This window comes from Dermacentor variabilis, chromosome 2, assembly GCF_050947875.1.
Source record: "Dermacentor variabilis isolate Ectoservices chromosome 2, ASM5094787v1, whole genome shotgun sequence".
In the NCBI taxonomy this organism is placed as follows: domain Eukaryota; kingdom Metazoa; phylum Arthropoda; class Arachnida; order Ixodida; family Ixodidae; genus Dermacentor; species Dermacentor variabilis.
The window spans coordinates 220722693-220741040 of NC_134569.1; the positions used below are offsets into that span (position 1 = coordinate 220722693).

Consider the following 18348-nt stretch of genomic DNA (forward strand, 5'->3'; position numbering starts at 1 on the left):
GGGTCAACTGATTTTATTGCAAATGTGTATCTAGCGAGAGCAGGAAAACACAATTTTCACCAACGTGCGTAGTGTGTCTCCCTTCTTTTTGTCCATGTCAGTGTTTCCTGGTGGAACTTTTTTTATCCGGTTCACCAGGGTTGCGCAATAGCTGGATTGAGCAGAGCGCAATCAGCTATTGCGCTTTGCAGCTCATATTGCACATCACAAGAAGCACAGTAATTTAACGCGATTCCTTCCAGTAGCGCCAATATTTGTTTTTTTCAACAATGACTTTGTGTAGCCTGCGTTTTAAAATTTTAACACATGCACAACACAATGCATTAATTATTGACTTTTACACTCGAAATAGAAGAAACCTTAGTGAAGAAAATATGACCACATTTCATACACGCCTACGACGCTATATTTTTCGTAATGTGCTCTGAATTTTCTTTGTCATATCACTTCAACGGTTCTTATATCTTCGCAGCCGTGTCACTCATATAAAAACATCCCCTATTATTATCGTTATCCAGCTGCTCGTGTTTTCATGCACTATCTTTTTTCCCTCTAGCTCCGTGCGTAAGGACTAGCAGCTGTAAACGAGCGCGTCTTATTTGCTGAGAGTTTCCGGACAGGGAGTTGACAACCATTACTCAAAAGATGAGGGCCAAACAGAAAGACGGCGCATTCTGTACCTACTATAAAAGAGCCCATGTCGTCCTTGCGATACTCGTGCCTACACACCGACGTCGAAACATGCGGCATTTCGTAGAGTTAATGGGTATCGGCGTATTAATTATAGGAACGACTCTGATACAGGCGACTCCTGGTAAAGAACAGCGGTCGAAGAGGAAACGAAGCTTCGACGTTTGCGCGGAAAGAGTTGGTGAGGTGTTCTTCCGCCTTAATTGCGATATTTTATGCTAGCTCCGTCGGTGTATAGGTTGCTGAAAAAAACAAATGCGCTGATTCAACAGTCAAAGCCCACTTTGAACAATATTTATGGCTGCTCAGCAGATAAATCCCTCTGACTGTCTATAACCAAACATTCTGCTTAGCCAGAATAGCGTAAATAAAGAGAAACTGAACCATTTTACGACCACGGTTAAGGCTTCTACCTACATTGATTCCCGTAAATACCATGAATATACTCCAATGTCATCTACTGAAGCAATTATTTGTAACTTGTGAAAATAATATTTGTAATATAAATGAACTGCTAAACATTGTCGACTGCTAAAAATCATTTTTGATTTAGATACAGAATCGTTTACAAACATGGCCAAGAGACGCTTATAAAAACTTTATCGTAAAACCTGCTGCACCGTCGCTCTTATGTGGAAATGCTACAATTCTGTAACGGTACCGGAAAAAGCGTGCGATCGGGGAAATCATCACATATTAATTCACTGGATCAGTGTAATCACTACATTGTTCATGTGAGGTCAGAAAAGTTCGTACTCAGCAATTATTAGAATCGTTTACATCTGTGTATGTGATTGTGTTGATTATCGAATGAAGATGTAAACACGTGTGTCAATAGTCCGTCCCCTAAATCGTGCATAGTCCCGATCCACTATTGAGTGTAGTTACAAAAACGACAAGTAGAGAAGAGAAATACCACGCATTCATATTTTGTCTGTATGACTCACCTGTATAATATTGTCTCTATTTAATGATATGCTTGTGTGTCGCTCTAGCTTGCGTTATTTTCACATTAGATTACACACTCTTATCTGGTTATTGTGTTTTCTTTTTTGCATATTTATTTGTGTCTATTAGCCCCTCCCCTCTGTAGGGCTTCATGTAAGCCCTGAGGGGGCTTACATGAATATATGTAAATATATTCATGTATTCATATTCATATATTCATATTCATATATTCATATATTCATATAAAAAATATATGACAAAAACAGACAAAACGATAACAGGGGGAACCTATACTGGAATAACGAATAAGAGGGTGACGTGCGCAGAAGTGGACGGGTACAGGCGTATTTGGGAAAAGGGGGTCGTACAGTTGATATAAACGCAAAAACATGAAATAGCATATTAAATTGTGTAGTAGGCAGGAAAAAAAATTCTGTAATGGAGGAATAGGTAAGGTCAAAAATTAAGTTTAGGTGGTGGCATAATGCGTTTTGTGCCTTGGTTGATGACATGAGAATTTCAGATTTAAGTTGCCGCTTTTAAAGGTTCTTAGTTATATATGCCAAATTGAATTGGATTTATTGATAGGAAAGACAGAGAGGTCGACCTGAGCTAGTGTGCTCTAGTCTGCTACTCTGCACTGGGCAAGAGGGAAGGGGAGTGAAAGTATTGGGATGGATGATGATGATAAGAGAAGTGGTGAGTGCGTATCTACATGAGACAGCTGCCTCGCTAGAGCCGCTCGTCAAGCTTAGTGTCCTGCAGGAACTTCAACAATACTTTTGTTGCACGCAATGCAATTGCAGTGTCAGGCCATGGGCCGAGGATAGCTTCCTCCGTCAGTAGTTGTCTGCCAACGCTGGCTAGGAAACTGTCTAACGTCCTTCGCTCCAGCATATATGCTGGGCAGTCGCACAGTACGTGTTGCAGTGTTTCGGGCATCTGGCAGTGTACACAATCAGGGCTGTTCGATTGGTCGATGAGGTGTGCGAAGCGATGGGTGAAAGCAACGCCGAGCCGAATCCTGTGTAGCAATGATGTTTTGCTCCGTGTAAGCTACGGGGGCAAACAGAATTTACCGTCTGGGTCAATCATATGTAGACGTCTGTGAATGTTATCAGGGTGGGCTCTGTAAGCCTTTCTAAGGTCCTGCATGAGTGCCTTGATCATGGAGTTGGTTTCAGGTCGCGAGTAGGCAATCCGTACTTCTTCAGAGGAAGAGGAGGCCGATCTTGCCTCACTGTCAGCGAGTTCATTGCCAAAAACACCACAATGGCTAGGCACCCATTGAAAGGTGATCACGTGGCCACTTAACTCGGCACTGTGATAAAGTTTCACGATTTCCAGCACGAGCAGATAGTATGGTCCTTTCTTTAAAAAGTATTTTAGCGCCTGTAGCGCTGATTTGGCATCGCACAATATCGTCCATTTATGCGGTGTATGCGTTCTCATAAACCGGACAGCCTCCCGTATTCCCGCAAGTTCCGCAGCCGTAGACGTCGATTTGTGGTCTAATCGAAATCGTTGAGTAATTCCAAGTTGTGTGATGACAAATGCGGCCGTTGTGGCAGATGACGTGACCGAACCATCGGTATATACTTGTACCGTCCCATTATATAATATAAATATATGGGACAGGGTGAGCTGCTTCAAGCCAATTTCTTCCTAATTCTTGGTATCTTAAGCCTCCCTAGTGGTCTTGGCAATGTGCATGGATGTGTCGCGGGGATGTTGGTGGCCTGGAATCTTGCAGGTACAATGCTTGCGTGACATGCAATAGCTTTAGAAAAAGCACAGTCAAGGTTGGTGCGTGGAAGTGTTGGCAGCGGATGGTGTGAGTGTCTGGTTAGCAGGCGAAGATTGGTTCGCACAGGTTCACAAGACCTGTATCTGTCGATAGGACAAGCCCGTGCTTCCGCTATTGTGCCCTTAGTTGACATGCAGCGTGGCAAGCCAAGACACATCCGTAGTGCTTGTGCCTGAAGGCTCTCCAGCGTGCGTATACAAGATGACTTCCATGTTAGATAACACAGGCATGCTGTAGCGTATGTAGCCCACAAGAAGTGCCTGGTACACTTGGAGCAAACTTCGCTCAGAGGGGCCCCATCTCAGTCCTGATATTACACGAAGAACGTGTATGAAGTTGGTCAGTTTAGCCCTAAGCGCAGTAACATGTTTGGTCCAAGAAAGACTGCGGTCTATTATCACGCCAAGATATGTCTGGTGGGCGACTAAAGGGAACGCCGTTCCGTCGACAGCGATTGGATAATGTGACATTGATTTGCGCGTGAATGCCATGACTGCACACTTAGTTGCTGAGAGTTGCAGGCCTCTACGGCGCAATTACTTCGCCGTTATGGTAGCCGCACGTTGGAGCCTTGCACGCACTTGTGGACGTGTGACCCCAGATGACCAAATACAGATATCATCCGCGCACGTACTGATACGCGCTGTTTCAGGTAGCTCGTCTACAAGGCCCACCAGTATGATATTGAACAATATTGGGCTAAGGACGCCACCCTGCGGAACACAATTCACGTTGGGTGTAGGCAATAAACTAGTGTATGAGGTAAGATTCCGTGTATTTCATTTCGCGAAGTGAACGGAAATTTGTTTGCAATATAGAGAGACTTGCTTTGTCGAATATACGACCATGTTCATTAAATTGGCTGGCGACTGCACTGAGTAAATTGTGTTCTGTATCCGCGCAGTGGCCGTCCACTCTTGTATGAATTTCTTGTCTAGTCTCACCTATGTATTATTTGCTACACGCGGCACATTCTAGACAGTAGACTACGTTGCTTACGGCGCCGGGAAGTTTTATTAGTTTGGTTTAAGAAATTTGTTTTCTGACGGTGTTATCAATTCATCAGTCAAAAGTGATTTCAGCCAGTCGGATCGTTATCTTGTTTACGGTAATGTCCTGGATTGTTTAGTTGTGCTTGTATTTTTCTACTGGCCAAATAACTATATTTCCATCCTTATCTGCTTCCTTAATAACGATGTCATTCGGGCAACTAAGATTTCAAATGATACAACTCTCCAACGCAGTAATGTTTTTAGTTAGCTTAGATTTCTTGGATTAGCTTATAATTTCTTTATTGACAGTTTTGAAGTATATGTCAAGTTATATAGCTTGTTCTGGTTCGGCAGTCCAAGTGGATTGGGCTCTAAGTGGTGTCCTCCCGGTGTCTGGCCTGTTGTCTGCGAAAAAGTGCACGATATGCATTCGCAGGGAAAATTCTGACAGGCCCTTGTGAAACTCAATTTCGTTTATTGTGTTGTTCGCGAAACAAACGTTTAGGCCCTAGCTGAACACACCTATTTCTTTTTTACTTAATGTTTTTGAAATGTCTACAACAATGGACCGGTTTAATTTTGGGGAAGTTTGCGTCACCTCTGGCAGTTCTAAACTCGAGGTCCCTCTTGTTGGCGTGAGGTGGCTGTTTGCCTGGAAGGTTGTTTTCCGATTAAAGTTAGCTTTCTTTCTTTGTTCTTGAACTAATTTTCTAGGGTGTTTTTCGTCGTAATGCTCTAAATCTTCCTTCTCATCCGGTGTCAGAGCTATGTTCAGAAATCTGTGGCTTCAATTTTCGATTTGTTCTTCTCAGTGTTCCTTGAGGATATTCAAAAGTGAAAGTGAGGCATTGTGCAATGTTTTTCGCCAGTTTGCACTATGGTGTAGTGGGAGTGTTCCTAGAGCTGCCAAAGCCTTCAGTGTTAGACCTTTAGGAATGATCTTTTTCTCTGTGCAGATTGTGTAGGTTTTTAGATGGAAAGTGTAGCTCGCATGATTTTGGTAAGTTTTCTAATCTGTAGGAATTCGGTGCTTCGTGGCACTGAAGAGTTATTGATTGCGATGGGTGTCATTTATTTGTCATTTTGTATGTAGATTTGTGTGAGGTGTGTATCTGTTTGGCAGATTTATTACCGCATGCCTGGCATAATTCGAGCTTGATTTCTGTTTGACTTTGTGCGTGTGCAGGCAGGCATGTGGGCGTCTGTGGGAAAACTTCGTTAGTGATTTTTCTGTTGTCTGTTACAGTTGTGTCTGCATTGTCGTTGATGCCGTTTTTGGAGTAGTGTGTGTCTTGTCGCTCGTCTCACATTACGCTGTCTGTGTTCCGTATGTTCTTGAAGTGACTGTCGCAGCTGTCTTGTGCGGGGTGGCGCGGTCGGCAGAGTCGGTGGGGTGGTATTTGAGGTGGATTTACAGAGTGTTTTTCTGTACTTGTCCTAAATAAAGGATTTCACAGAAATTGAATAAAGGACTGCGCAGAAATTTCATAACGCTCCGGTACCCGAGCTTTATATCGTGGGAGGACTCCATATTTGACTGAATTTTCTAGACGAAGTAACAAATTGGAAGGCTAGATATTCAGATATTCCTAGGCTGCAGAGATGACCTAAACAAAAGGTAGACCGATTTCACTGTCAGATATTTGGTTATAGCCAACTTGCAAAACTATTTGATCGTACAGTAAGCGAGATGGACTGTATCCTGTGGTTTCCTGAAGCGCAGTAATATTAGCGACTGTCATGTTTGTAGGCATATCATAGCAGTTCTTGTGGTCATGGGCTACAAACATGGACACCATGTAAGCAATTGTCTTGTTTAAGCACTCGCTTAGGTCACTGGTTTGCGGTTGGCGCGCAGTGCCTTTTCGTTGTGCAGTGCCACTTCGTTGCATGACTCCGTGATGAAGCTTTGCTATAAGGGCTGTGCCCCGATTCGTGATAACTACGGCTGTGGTACGGGGGTGGAGGACAAAGTTATAAACAGAGAATAGCGCACTGTCAGAGGTGGTGGCTCGCTTAACTGCCTTGGTTTTACTGTGCCGGGTAAGGTAGTAGGTGGAGACCACAATCCATCAGTTGGCCACAGGCCCACTGGGATCAGAGTGGCTCAGTACTGGAGAGAACGTGAGGAGCCGGCAAAGCCTTGTAAATGATCCGTCACACTAGAATAACAAGCCGAGAGGTCAGACGTGCCAGTAAGAATCTGCATCAAGGGTACGATGAGCGTGGAGAAAAACGCCGGCAATAGGAAGCTAAACCGATGAAGCTCCGCACTTCCTTTGGAGTTGTGGGCACAGGGTACTCAGCAAAGGTGCGAAGTTTCGCAGTATCTGGCAAAATTTCCTCTTTCAAGAGGAAATTCGTGGCCTAGGATGGTAATCTTACGAGGACCAAGATGACACTTCTTTTCCAACCCAGCTTTCACGAGACACACAAGAGCTTGCTAAAGCGGGTGAAATGGGGATTCAAAATTCGTAGAAAAGACCATGATGTCGTCCAAGTAGCAAAGATATGTGAGGCATTTAAGACTCCTCATAATTGCGTCCACCAGTCTCTCGAAAGTGGCAGACGCGTCGGAAAGGCCGAGAGGAATTACACTGAACTCATGTAACCTATTGGGAGTCAAAAAGTCGTTTCTCGACGGTCGGCTTCATCCACCGGCAGTTGCCAGTAGCCGGAGCGCAGATCCAGTGAAGGGAAGAACTGAGCTCCTTGCAGGCAATCAAGGGCCTCGCCGATGCGCGGTACAGAATAAGATATCCTTGCGCATAATCTTGTTCAGCCTGCGGTAATCGACGGAAAATCATATTGAGCCACCCTTTTTCCACAACAGCACGATCGGAGAGGCTCAAGGACTGCGGGAGGGTTGGGTCACACCTCGTTTCAGCAAATAGTCAACGTATTCGTCAAAGACACGGCGTTCGGCTGCGGAAACACGGTATGGACGCTGGCGCAGCAGTGCATTATTACCGGTGTCAATACGGTGAACCACTGCGGCGTGCGCAGGGGTCGATAGATGCACGGAAACGTTGAAGAAGTTTAACAACTTGGCCGTAATCGCCTCATCCACGGTATGCAAGAAAACATATGGGGAACGTGAGGCTGGTGCATCAGCAGAAGTGACGGCACCGGTAAGCAGCGGTGCCTTATCGGAAGGTAGGCTACATTGAAGAACGGCATCAAAAGCGTCGAAATGCCCCACACATTTACCGTGTAATAGAGCTGAAGAACAGGGAAGTGAATAGCTCGCATAAAATGTAGTGGAACAATCCGCGAGTGTAACGACGGTAAACGGGAGGAGAAGGTTCCTTCGACGTGTACAATATTCAGATGGTGTAGAAAGGGCAGTGGCAGTCGTGGCGACGACACAGTCGCTGGAGATGGGCATGAAGGGGGTCGAGAAAGGAGAGATAATGAGAGAGGCGGCGACCACTATAGGAAAGCACTTCGGGAAACTTATGGTAGTGTCACTGAACGGAGACAGAGCCAGTTGCGCAGGAGAACACTCGCCAACGGCATGATGCGCGGAAAGAAAGTCTCATCCTAGAATAACGCCATGCGAACCACGGCATAGAACGACCAATTCAACAAAATATAGTACATCCTGAATCATAACACGAGCAGTACATGCGGCCGAAGGCTTCTCTTGCTGCGAGCTTGCCCTGCGTAGTGAATTTTTCTGAAGCAGGAATCGTCACTTTCTTGTATTTGTGGCAGAGGTCTGTACTTATACAGATATGGTAGCCCCTGTATCGACAAGAGTGGTTGTCGCCACGCTTTCGACAAAAATTACGCTTTCAATATGAGGCGAAAGTTGAGGCCTTGAAAATTTCCACGATGACGCAGTTCTTGCCTCAGGAGCTGCGGTTGTTAATTTTCCTCCTCACGAGAGCAGGAATGGTGAAGAATGGGTGAAAGAGAACCACGGCAATGAGAAGGAGAGAGACATGACCTGAAGGCGGGTCACCGTGAATACGAGTCGGAGGTATCAGGAATAGAGTGGCGCGAAGGTTTTTGAGAAAGGTCGCTGAGTTTCGAAGCGTCATCGCGAAATTAAAGTCCATGGCGGTGACAGAAATGCGCAACATGGCCCCGGAATACCGCATGCAAAACAGTGGGGGTGGTTATCCCAAGTGCAGGGGTTAATTGAAGGCCCGAAAGGTGACAACAGCAGGTGAACCGGGTTCACCGGAAGTGGCGACGAGTAGAAACTGGTGGCTGCTCTTGACCTAGCAGGCGTTGGTCGCCAGTTGCGCAGGAGAACACTCGCCAACGGCATGATGCGCGGAAAGAAAGTCTCATCCTCGAATAACGCCATGCGAACCACGGCATAGAACTACCAATTCAACAAAATATAGTACATCCTGAATCATAACACGAGCAGTACATGCAGCCGAAGGCTTCTCTTGCTGCGAGCTTGCCCTGCGTAGTGAATTTTTCTGAAGCAGGAATCGTCACTTTCTTGTATTTGTGGCAGAGGTCTGTACTTATACAGATATGGTAGCCCCTGTATCGACAAGAGTGGTTGTCGCCACGCTTTCGACAAAAATTACGCTTTCATTAAGAGGCGAAAGTCGAGGCCTTGAAAATTTCCACGACGACGCAGTTCTTGCCAAGGAGCTGCGGTTGTTAATTTTCCTCCTCACGGTCGGTTGAGAGCTGCAGAGTAGGTCAGAGGTGCAGTCACGGGCGGTTGTTTAGCGGGGCGTGAGAGCGCCTCAGCAACTTGCGCCTGGATCACACAACAGAGCGACTGGTCTAGTGTGGAAGGTGGCTCAGTAACACACGCCACAAGAAATAGCTGGCGAGCCCCTTCTTCCCGAATGTATTGCTGAATCTGCGGCAGCAGGCTGCAATGATGAGCGCCATCGTGTCCGGTCTACAAGGCCGAAAGGTCCGCGATTGCAAACTTGTGCCGCGGGTGGAAAGGCGCTGTTTATGAAACTCGTCGAACCTTTGACAAAGCTTAATTACTTGAGGAACAGTCGTACGGTTCTTGCCCACGAGCGCTACTGCCTCTTGATGCAGTCACTTCTGCCACCGCATTCACCAAACGTGACCAAGACACCTTTTCGTGCGTCTTTTGAACTCGACCAATCTTCCTTGAAGCGAACGTGTGCGGTTGTTCACCGTATTGACTCTGGTGACCGCGAATTACTACGCCAGCGTCCCTAACGGGTATCACCGAGCGAACGCCACTTTATCAGCAACCACGGTCGACGTTATGATGACAAGTGGCGTGATTCAATAATCCCACAGTCCCTGGGCTTCACCGGTCGTGCTGGTGCGTAAAAAGGGTGGTTCCATCAGGTTTTGCGTTGATTACTGCTTACTCAGCAAGAATACACGCTACCGTTTATTGACGACGCCCTGGATTGCCTTCAAGGAGCCGAATAGTTCTCTTTGATGGATCTGCGCTCCGGCTACTAGCAACTGCCCATGGCTAAATCCGACCGCCCAATAACTCAGTTTCGCACCCCTGATGGTTTATACGAATTTAATGTGATGTCTTTCGCCCTTTGTAACGCGCCTGCAACTTTCTAGAGGATCATGGACTCTATTCTTAGAGAATTCAAACGGTAGACCACTCTGTACTACTTAGACGATATAGTAGTATATTTTGCATATTTTCCCGCCATCATCACTCGCCTTGACGAAGTTCTCGAGTCTCTCACTGCCGACGGATTACAACTAAACTTGAAAAAAATGTCATTTTGGCGTTGGCCAGCACGTCCACATCATACAAGATGTGGACGTGCTCGGCAAGGTGCGCTGCAGTGACCACAGGATGGTAAGAACTCGAATTAGCCTAGACCTGAGGAGCGAACGGAAGAAACTGGCACATAAGAAGCCGATTAACGAGTTAGCGGTAAGAGGGAAAATACAGGAATTCCAGATCAAGCTACAGAACAGGTATTCGGCTTTAACTCCGGAAGAGGACCTTAGTGTTGAAGCAATGAACGACAATCTTGTGGGCGTCATTAAGGAGTGTGCAATGGAAGTCGGTGGTAACTCCGTTAGGCAGGATACCAGCAAACTATCGCAGGAGACGAAAGATCTGATCAATAAACGCCAATGTATGAAAGCATCTAACCCTACAGCTAGAATAGAAGTGCCAGAACTTTCGAAGTTAATCAACAAGCGTAAGACAGCTGACATAAGGAAGTATAATATGGATAGAATTGAACATGCTCTCAGGAACGGAGGAAGCCTAAAAACAGTGAAGAAGAAACTAGGAATTGGCAAGAATCAGATGTATGCCTTAAGAGACAAAGCCGGCAATATCATTACTAATATGGATGAGATAGTTCAAGTGGCTGAGGATTTCTATAGAGATTTATACAGTACCAGTGGCACCCTCGACGATAATGGAAGAGAAATTAGTCCAGAGGAATTCGAAATCCCAAAGGTAACGCCGGAAGAAGTAAAGAAAGCCTTGGGAGATATGCAAACGGGGAAGGCAGCCGGGGAGGATCAGGTAACAACAGATTTGTTGAAGGATGGTGGACAGATTGTTCTAGAGAAACTGGCCACCCTGTATACGCAATGCCTCATGACCTCGAGCGTACCGGAATCTTGGAAGAACGCTAACATAATCCTAATCCATAAGAAAGGGGCGCCAAAGACTTGAAAAATTATAGACCGATCAGCTTACTGTCCGTTGCCTACAAACTATTTACTAAGGTAATCGCAAATAGAATCAGGAACACCTTAGACTTCTGTCAAGCAAAGGACCAGGCAGGATTCCGTAAAGCCTACTCAACAATAGATCATATTCACACTATCAATTAGGTGATAGAGAAATGTGCAGAATATAACCAATCCTTATATGTAGCTTTCATTGATTACGAGAAAGCGTTTGATTCTGTCGAAACCTCAGCAGTCATAGAGGCATTACGGAATCAGGGTGTAGACGAGCCGTATGTAAAAATACTGAAAGATGTCTATAGCGGCTCTACAGCCACCGTAGTCCTCCATAAAGCAAGCAACAAAATCCCAATAGAGAAAGGCGTCAGGCAGGGAGATACGATATCTCCAATGCTATTCACAGCGTGTTTACAGGAGGTATTCAGAGACCTGGATTGGGAAGAACTGGGGATAAAAGTTAATGGAGAATACCTTAGTAACTTGCGATTCGCTGATGATATTGCCTTGCTTAGTAACTCAGGGAACCAATTGCAATGCATGCTCACTGACCTGGAGAGGGAAAGCAGAAGAGTGGGTCTAAAAATTAACCTGCAGAAAACTAAAGTAATGCTTAACAGTCTCGGAAGAGAACAGCAAATTACAATAGGCAGCGAGGCACTGGAAGTCGTAAGGGAATATATCTACTTAGGGTAGGTAGTGACGGCGGATCCGGATCATGAGACGGAAATAATCAGAAGAATAAGAATGGGCTGTGGTGCGTTTGGCAGGCATTCTCAGATCATGAACAGCAGGTTGCCATTATCCCTCAAGAGAAAAGTATATAATAGCTGTGTCTTACGAGTACTCACCTACAGGGCAGAAACCTAGGGGCTTACGAAAAGGGTTCTACTCAAATTGAGGACGACGCAACGAGCTATGGAAAGAAGAATGATAGGTGTAACGTTAAGGGATAAGAAAAGAGCAGATTGGGTGAGGGAACAAACCCGAGTTAATGACATCTTACTTGAAATCAAGAAAAAGAAATGGGCATGGGCAGGACATGTAATGAGGAGGGAAGATAACCGATGGTCATTAAAGGTTACGGACTGGATCCCAAGGGAAGGGAAGCGTAGCAGGGGGCGGCAGAAAGTTAGGTAGGCGGATGAGATTAAGAAGTTTGCAGGCATGGCATGGCCACAATTAGTACATGACCGGGGTTGTTGGAGAAGTATGGGAGAGGCCTTTGCCCTGCAGTGGGTGTAACCAGGCTGATGATGATGATGATGAACTAATTATCTTCGGCCACATAGTCTCGAAAGAAGGCATCTTACCGGACCCTGCAAAGCTTCGTGCGCTGGCCGATTACTCCAAGCCCTGCACTCTAGGGGAGCTCCGTAGCTTCATTGGCTTGTGCTCGTATTTCCGGCGTTTTATCAGCAATCTGGCCTCCATTATCGCCCCCTTGACGCAGCTTCTCGCCGGCAGCACTGATCTCGCCACTTGGAATCCCGAGTGTGATGAGTCATTTACAACGCTTCGCTGACTCCTCACATCTCATCCAGCACTGCGTCACTTTGCTCCTACCGCACCTAGTGAAATACACACGGATGCTAGCGGTATCGGACTTGGTGCCGTACTCGCCGAATGCAAGCGTGGCTTTGAGGAGTATGTTGTAGCATATGCCAGCCGCACACTAACGAAGGCAGAGTCAAATTACTCGGTCACGGAAAAGCAATGCTTCGCCATTGTTTGGTCAATTGGCAAATTTCGTACTTACCTTTACGGTCGTCAGTTTGACGTTGTCACTGACCACCATGCCTTGTGTTCGTTATCGTCGTTGAAAGATCCCACTGGACGCCTACCTTTCTGGGCTTTACGCCTTCAGGAATATGATATCCGTGTCATTTATCGCTTCAGAAGAAAACATTCGGACGCTGGCGCCCTACCTTCTCAACATGTTTGCTCAACCACATAAACTTGCGATTCGCCATCACTGACATGCCGGCGGAATAGCGCAAGGAACCCTGCATCGCTTCACTGGTCGACCATATATCCCGATCTTAGCCTGACTCGCCCTCCCGCCCCCTTCGTCGTCAAGTGCCACACATTGCTGTTCGCGAAGGCTTGTTGTACCGTCGCAATTACTTAACCGACGGCCGCAAGTGGCTCCTTGTTATTCGTCGTCATCTGCGCTCGGACATTTGCAGCGTTTTCCAAGATGACGCCCAATGTCTCCGCGCTGACACATTCAGGACGTACTGCCGTCTTCGCCTACGGTACTATTGGCATGGCATGTATCGCTACGTTAGTATGTATGCTCGGTGATGCACTACGTGTCAGTGCCGCAAGACACCTCCCTACAGCACAACTGGTCCTCTTCAGCCATTGCCTTGCCCAGCCCCACCATTCGACAGCGTTGTAATCGATCTTTTCGGTCGCATTCCAAACACTCCTGACGGCAGCCGGTGAGTCATTGTCACCAGTGACCACCTCAAACGGTATGCTGAAACATCGGCGCTGCCAACAGCCACTGCGAAAGACGTTGCTTATTTCCTTCTTTATCACGTCATTCTGCGGCATGGTCCACCACGTGAATTCCTAAGCCACCGCGGCCGCGAGTTTCTCTCAAGTGTCATCAAAGGCATCCTAAAGCAATGTCAAATGGAATGGCATGATGGAACGGCATGATGGACACTAACGGCATGATGGAACGCTTCAGTCATACCCTTGCCGACATGCTGGCGATGTGCGCATCCAACGATCACCCTAATTGGGACCGGGTACTTCCATTCATAACCTACGCCTATAACTCTGCCACCGAACCCACCACTGGTTTCTTGCCGTTCTTTTTTCTCTATGGGCTTGAACCATCATACTGCATAGGCAAAATTCTGCCATACCGACCTAACGTTTCTGAAGCGAAACCTATTTCTGAAGCGGCTGCTTATGCAGAAGAATGCCGTAAACTGGCGCGTTTGTTTACCAGTGTCGTCGAAAATCTCGCCATGACGCCTCTGCATCTACTGCCCACTATTCCCACGGAACACTGGTTTGGCTGTGGGTTCCATCCCTCACTCTCGGCCTTTCTACGAACCTCTTGTCCAAATACCGCGGTCCTTACAGAGTCCTAGAGCAAACGTCGCCCGTGAACTATGTCATCGAGGCGGTCGAGCCAGCTCCCGACAATCGTTTCCGACGGCTCGAAACAGTTCAGGCCACCCGGCTTAAAGCGTGCTACGACCCGTCGGTGCTGTCTTCTGCCTAGGTCACCAGGTTGGCTCCTTTCTACCCGGGGAGTGTTGTACCGGACAGAGAAAGAATCTGACGTTCGTGTGTTTCTCACTCTGCCGGTTTTTCGGGCTGTGGCTGCCTTGCGTTAGTGGCTCAATTCCAGACGCCGTGCCCACGTAGCTGAAACAAACACGCGTCTTACACTATATATATATATATATATATATATATATATATATATATATATATATATATATATATATATATATATATATATATACTGTGGCCATTTATAAGCTATTCTTTCTCATCTGTACATGATCGTCATCATGTGGGGTTCATATGGAGTTCTTCATCAGTGCTTGTGGGGCTGGCTCTGGAGTGTGATCCGTGCTGTGGGCGTGGTCGGTTCGCCGCATCTTCGACTCGGAATAAACGTCGCGACAACTGCTGCGTCACAAGTGGTGGAGTGTGCTCTTCGGTCCTCCCTCCTCTGACTCCCCACTCAACCTCCTGGAGCTTCGATCGGGTTGCCAATTGTGCCAGCTGTCCGCCAGCATGTCGCAGGACGAGCCAATAGGCACTTCTGCTTCCACTTTCTCGGCCTCGGCTACCCTAGCCTCTCCGTAATGTGTTGTCAAGGGGCCCCAGCGTGATCCCCATCTGTTTGCTTGACTTCGCGGTGAAGATGTCGAGGATTGGCTCGACGACTACGACCTAATGAGTTCGGCTAACCCTTGGGACGATGCGTCCAAGCTACGTCACGTCGCCTTTTATCTGAAAGGAGCGGCGAAGACTTGGTTTTTCAACCATGAGGTTGATTTCACGAACTGGGGCGCTTTCAAACAGCAACTCCGCCAAATCTTCGGCACACCGGCTGCTCGTTCCGCCCTCGCAAAAAAGACGCTCGACACTCGCAAACAACAACACGGGGAATCTTATACGTCGTATATCGAGGATGTGCTTGCTCTTTGTCGACGCGTGAACACGGCCATGACCGATCAGACAGGGTTTGCCACATCCTCAAAGGCATCGGAGCTATTGCTTTCAATGCTTTAGCCTTCAAGAACCCCGCTACCGTCGCTGATATCGTCGCTACTTGCCAGCGCCTTGACGAACTCGAATCAGTACGGTTGCAGCCAGACACCACTGCAAACACTACCGCCTACGACCCTACGTTACGCGCAATGATACGCGCAATAATTCGTGAATGACGTAGTAGTTCTGCGGAAACCCGCAAGGTGGAGAGAAGTAATGAATAAAGGGAAAATGAGACATCCACCCGTTCGTAGCAATTGCTACAAAGGAAACCCATACGGGTTCCTCGAAAGAAAAGCCTCATAGTTGAAGAAAAATGCGTCCTGGTCCGTGGCTCGAACCCGGGACCACCGCCTTTACGGGGCAGCCGCTCTACCATCTGAGCTAACCAGGCGGCTAGCAGATGGCAGAGCGAAGTCGAATTTGTCGACAACACGAAGCAAAGGCAAGAGATTGACGTAGTAGTTCTGCGGAAACCCGCAAGGTGGAGAGAAGTGATGAATAAAGAGAAAATGAGACATCCACCCGTTCGTAGCAATTGCTACAAAGGAAACCCATACGGGTTCCTCGAAAGAAAAGCCTCATAGTTGAAGAAAAATTCGTCCTGGTCCGGGACTCAAACCCGGGACCACCGCCTTTCCGGGGCAGCCGCTCTACCATCTGAGCTAACCAGGCGGCTAGCAGATGGCAGAACGAAGTCGAATTTGTCGACAACACGAAGCAAAGGCAGGAGATTGACGTAGTAGTTATGCGGAAACCCGCAAGGTGGAGAGAAGTAATGAATAACGGGAGAATGAGACATCCACCCGTTCGTAGCAATTGCTACAAAGGAAACCCATACGGGTTCCTCGAAAGAAAAGCCTCATAGTTGAAGAAAAATTCGTCCTGGTCCGGGACTTGAACCCGGGACCACCGCCTTTCCGGGGCAGCCGCTCTACCATCTGAGCTAACCAGGCGGCTAGCACATGGCAGAGCGAAGTCGAATTTGTCGACAACACGAAGCAAAGGCAAGAGATTGACGTAGTAGTTCTGCGGAAACCCGCAAGGTGGAGAGAAGTAATGAATAAAGGGAAAATGAGACATCCACCCGTTCGTAGCAATTGCTACAAAGGAAACCCATACGGGTTCCTCGAAAGAAAAGCCTCATAGTTGAAGAAAAATTCGTCCTGGTCCGGGACTCGAACCCGGGACCACCGGGTTCGAATTTTTCTTCAACTATTCGAATTTTTCGACTATTCGAATTTTTCTTCAACGAGCAGTTCCTTGTCGGTCGCAACCATTTGAAGTCATTGGCATTGACCTGTATGGTCCTCTTCCTTTGACTCTCGCCGGTAAACGATGGATTTTGATAGCCGTTGATCACTTGAAACGCTACGCCTAAACAACTTGTGTGGGTTCTGCCTCAGCCTCTGGAGCTGCTGAATTCATACTTCAATCCTTGATACTGCGCCACGGTGCTCCTCGCGTCCTCCTGAGCGACCGTGGAGAAGCATTCCTCTCGCAACTAGTAGACGAAGTACACAGAGCCTCCGGAACCACCCACAAGACTACCTCCAGTTACCATCCGCAAACCAACGGCCTCACAGAGCGGTTTCATCGCAGGCTGTCAGACATGCTAGCCTTGTACATCGAACCTGATCACAGAAAGTGGGACGCAATTTTGCCATTCGTAACTTTTGCGTATAAAACCACCGTTCAACGCACGAACGGTTACTCGCCATTCTACCTTGTCTATGGTCGCTCGCCTTCTTCCTGTCTTGACGTCTTTCTTCGCGCCAACTGTCAATCAATGTCCATCGTCTTGTGAAGAATATGTGTCCCGCATTCGGCGTTGTCGCCAGCTCGCCCACATCAACACCGAAGCACGGCAACAGGACCGCAAGCAGCATTACGACGCCTCTCATCGCGTCATATGCTTCCGCCTTAGCGAGGAAATGCTACTCCGGACACCAGTTCGTGCTCCTGGCTTGTGTGACAAGTTTAAGCTTCGCTTCATCAGCCCCTACAAAGTCTTGGAGCATACTTCTCCGGTTAACTATCACGTGGTACCAGTTATTGTTCGAAATGACCGCCGCTGCCGCGCCGCTGAGGTGGTCCACGTTTCCCGTATGGAGCCTTTCACGAGGTGTTCGCCGCATCTTCGACTCAGAATGAACGTCGTGGCACCTGCTGCGTCACAATATATACACATGCATATATATATATATATATATATATATATATATATAGAGAGAGAGAGAGAGAGAGAGAAAGAAAGAGAGAGTTTCTTGTAGTTTAGGCCACTGGGATTGTGCACATGGTAGTAATGTATTCGTGACCGTTCTATCATCGTCATTCAAGGTTCGACACTTGACGCCGCCTTCACACCGTCGCCGTCCTACAGTTCTCATACTGTTTATAAATATACCGCAGTCGTGATGCCCTCGTGGTCATTTCATCGTTGTAACTTCAGAAATGTCATCCGACTCTCGTCTAGCTGTCGACGTCACCTAATCGTTGTCATACAGTACTATATAATCGTCGTCACGCCATTATGGTCCTACACTCCCAGTCATCCCATTTCCTCATACCGTTGCGTGCAATCGTCAATGCGTCGTCGTCATGCAATCATAATCTTCCATCGCCGTCTTTCTGGCTTCGTCATGCGGTTGTTGTCATGACGTCGCCGTCTCACTGTCGTCGTTATACCACCGTCATGCCTTCAAAAACATCATCCCATTGTCCTCATGCCGTCGTCATCATACCACCTTAGTCGTTCTATTGACGTCAATCATTGCCATACTGTCGTCCTGATGCCATCATGGTAATCATATCGCCGTCGCTGTAGCTTTGTCTTCCGACTCTTATCATGTCATCGTCGTCAGGCTATCGCCGCCAGGCTGTCGTCGTCAGGCCATCGTCGTCTGGTCTTCGTCATGCAGCCGCCGTTGCCCTAGAATTTCGATAGAGTTGTCGTTATCCCATTCTCCATATATTGGTGCCATGCGATCGTCGTCATGGTGCTGTCTTCATACG

General features: G+C 47.3%; 1 protein-coding gene across 1 annotated transcript in view; it reads left to right on the plus strand.

The window, feature by feature from the left end:
* The first annotated feature begins 703 nt into the window (after positions 1 to 703).
* Positions 704 to 18348, plus strand: part of LOC142570699 (uncharacterized) — a 124653-nt gene continuing 107008 nt past the window's right edge. Inside the window, exon 1 of the mRNA XM_075679047.1 lies at positions 704 to 871. Within this exon, the coding sequence (XP_075535162.1) occupies positions 742 to 871 (130 nt within the window). The 5' untranslated portion in view covers positions 704 to 741. The remainder of the gene's footprint in view (positions 872 to 18348) is intronic.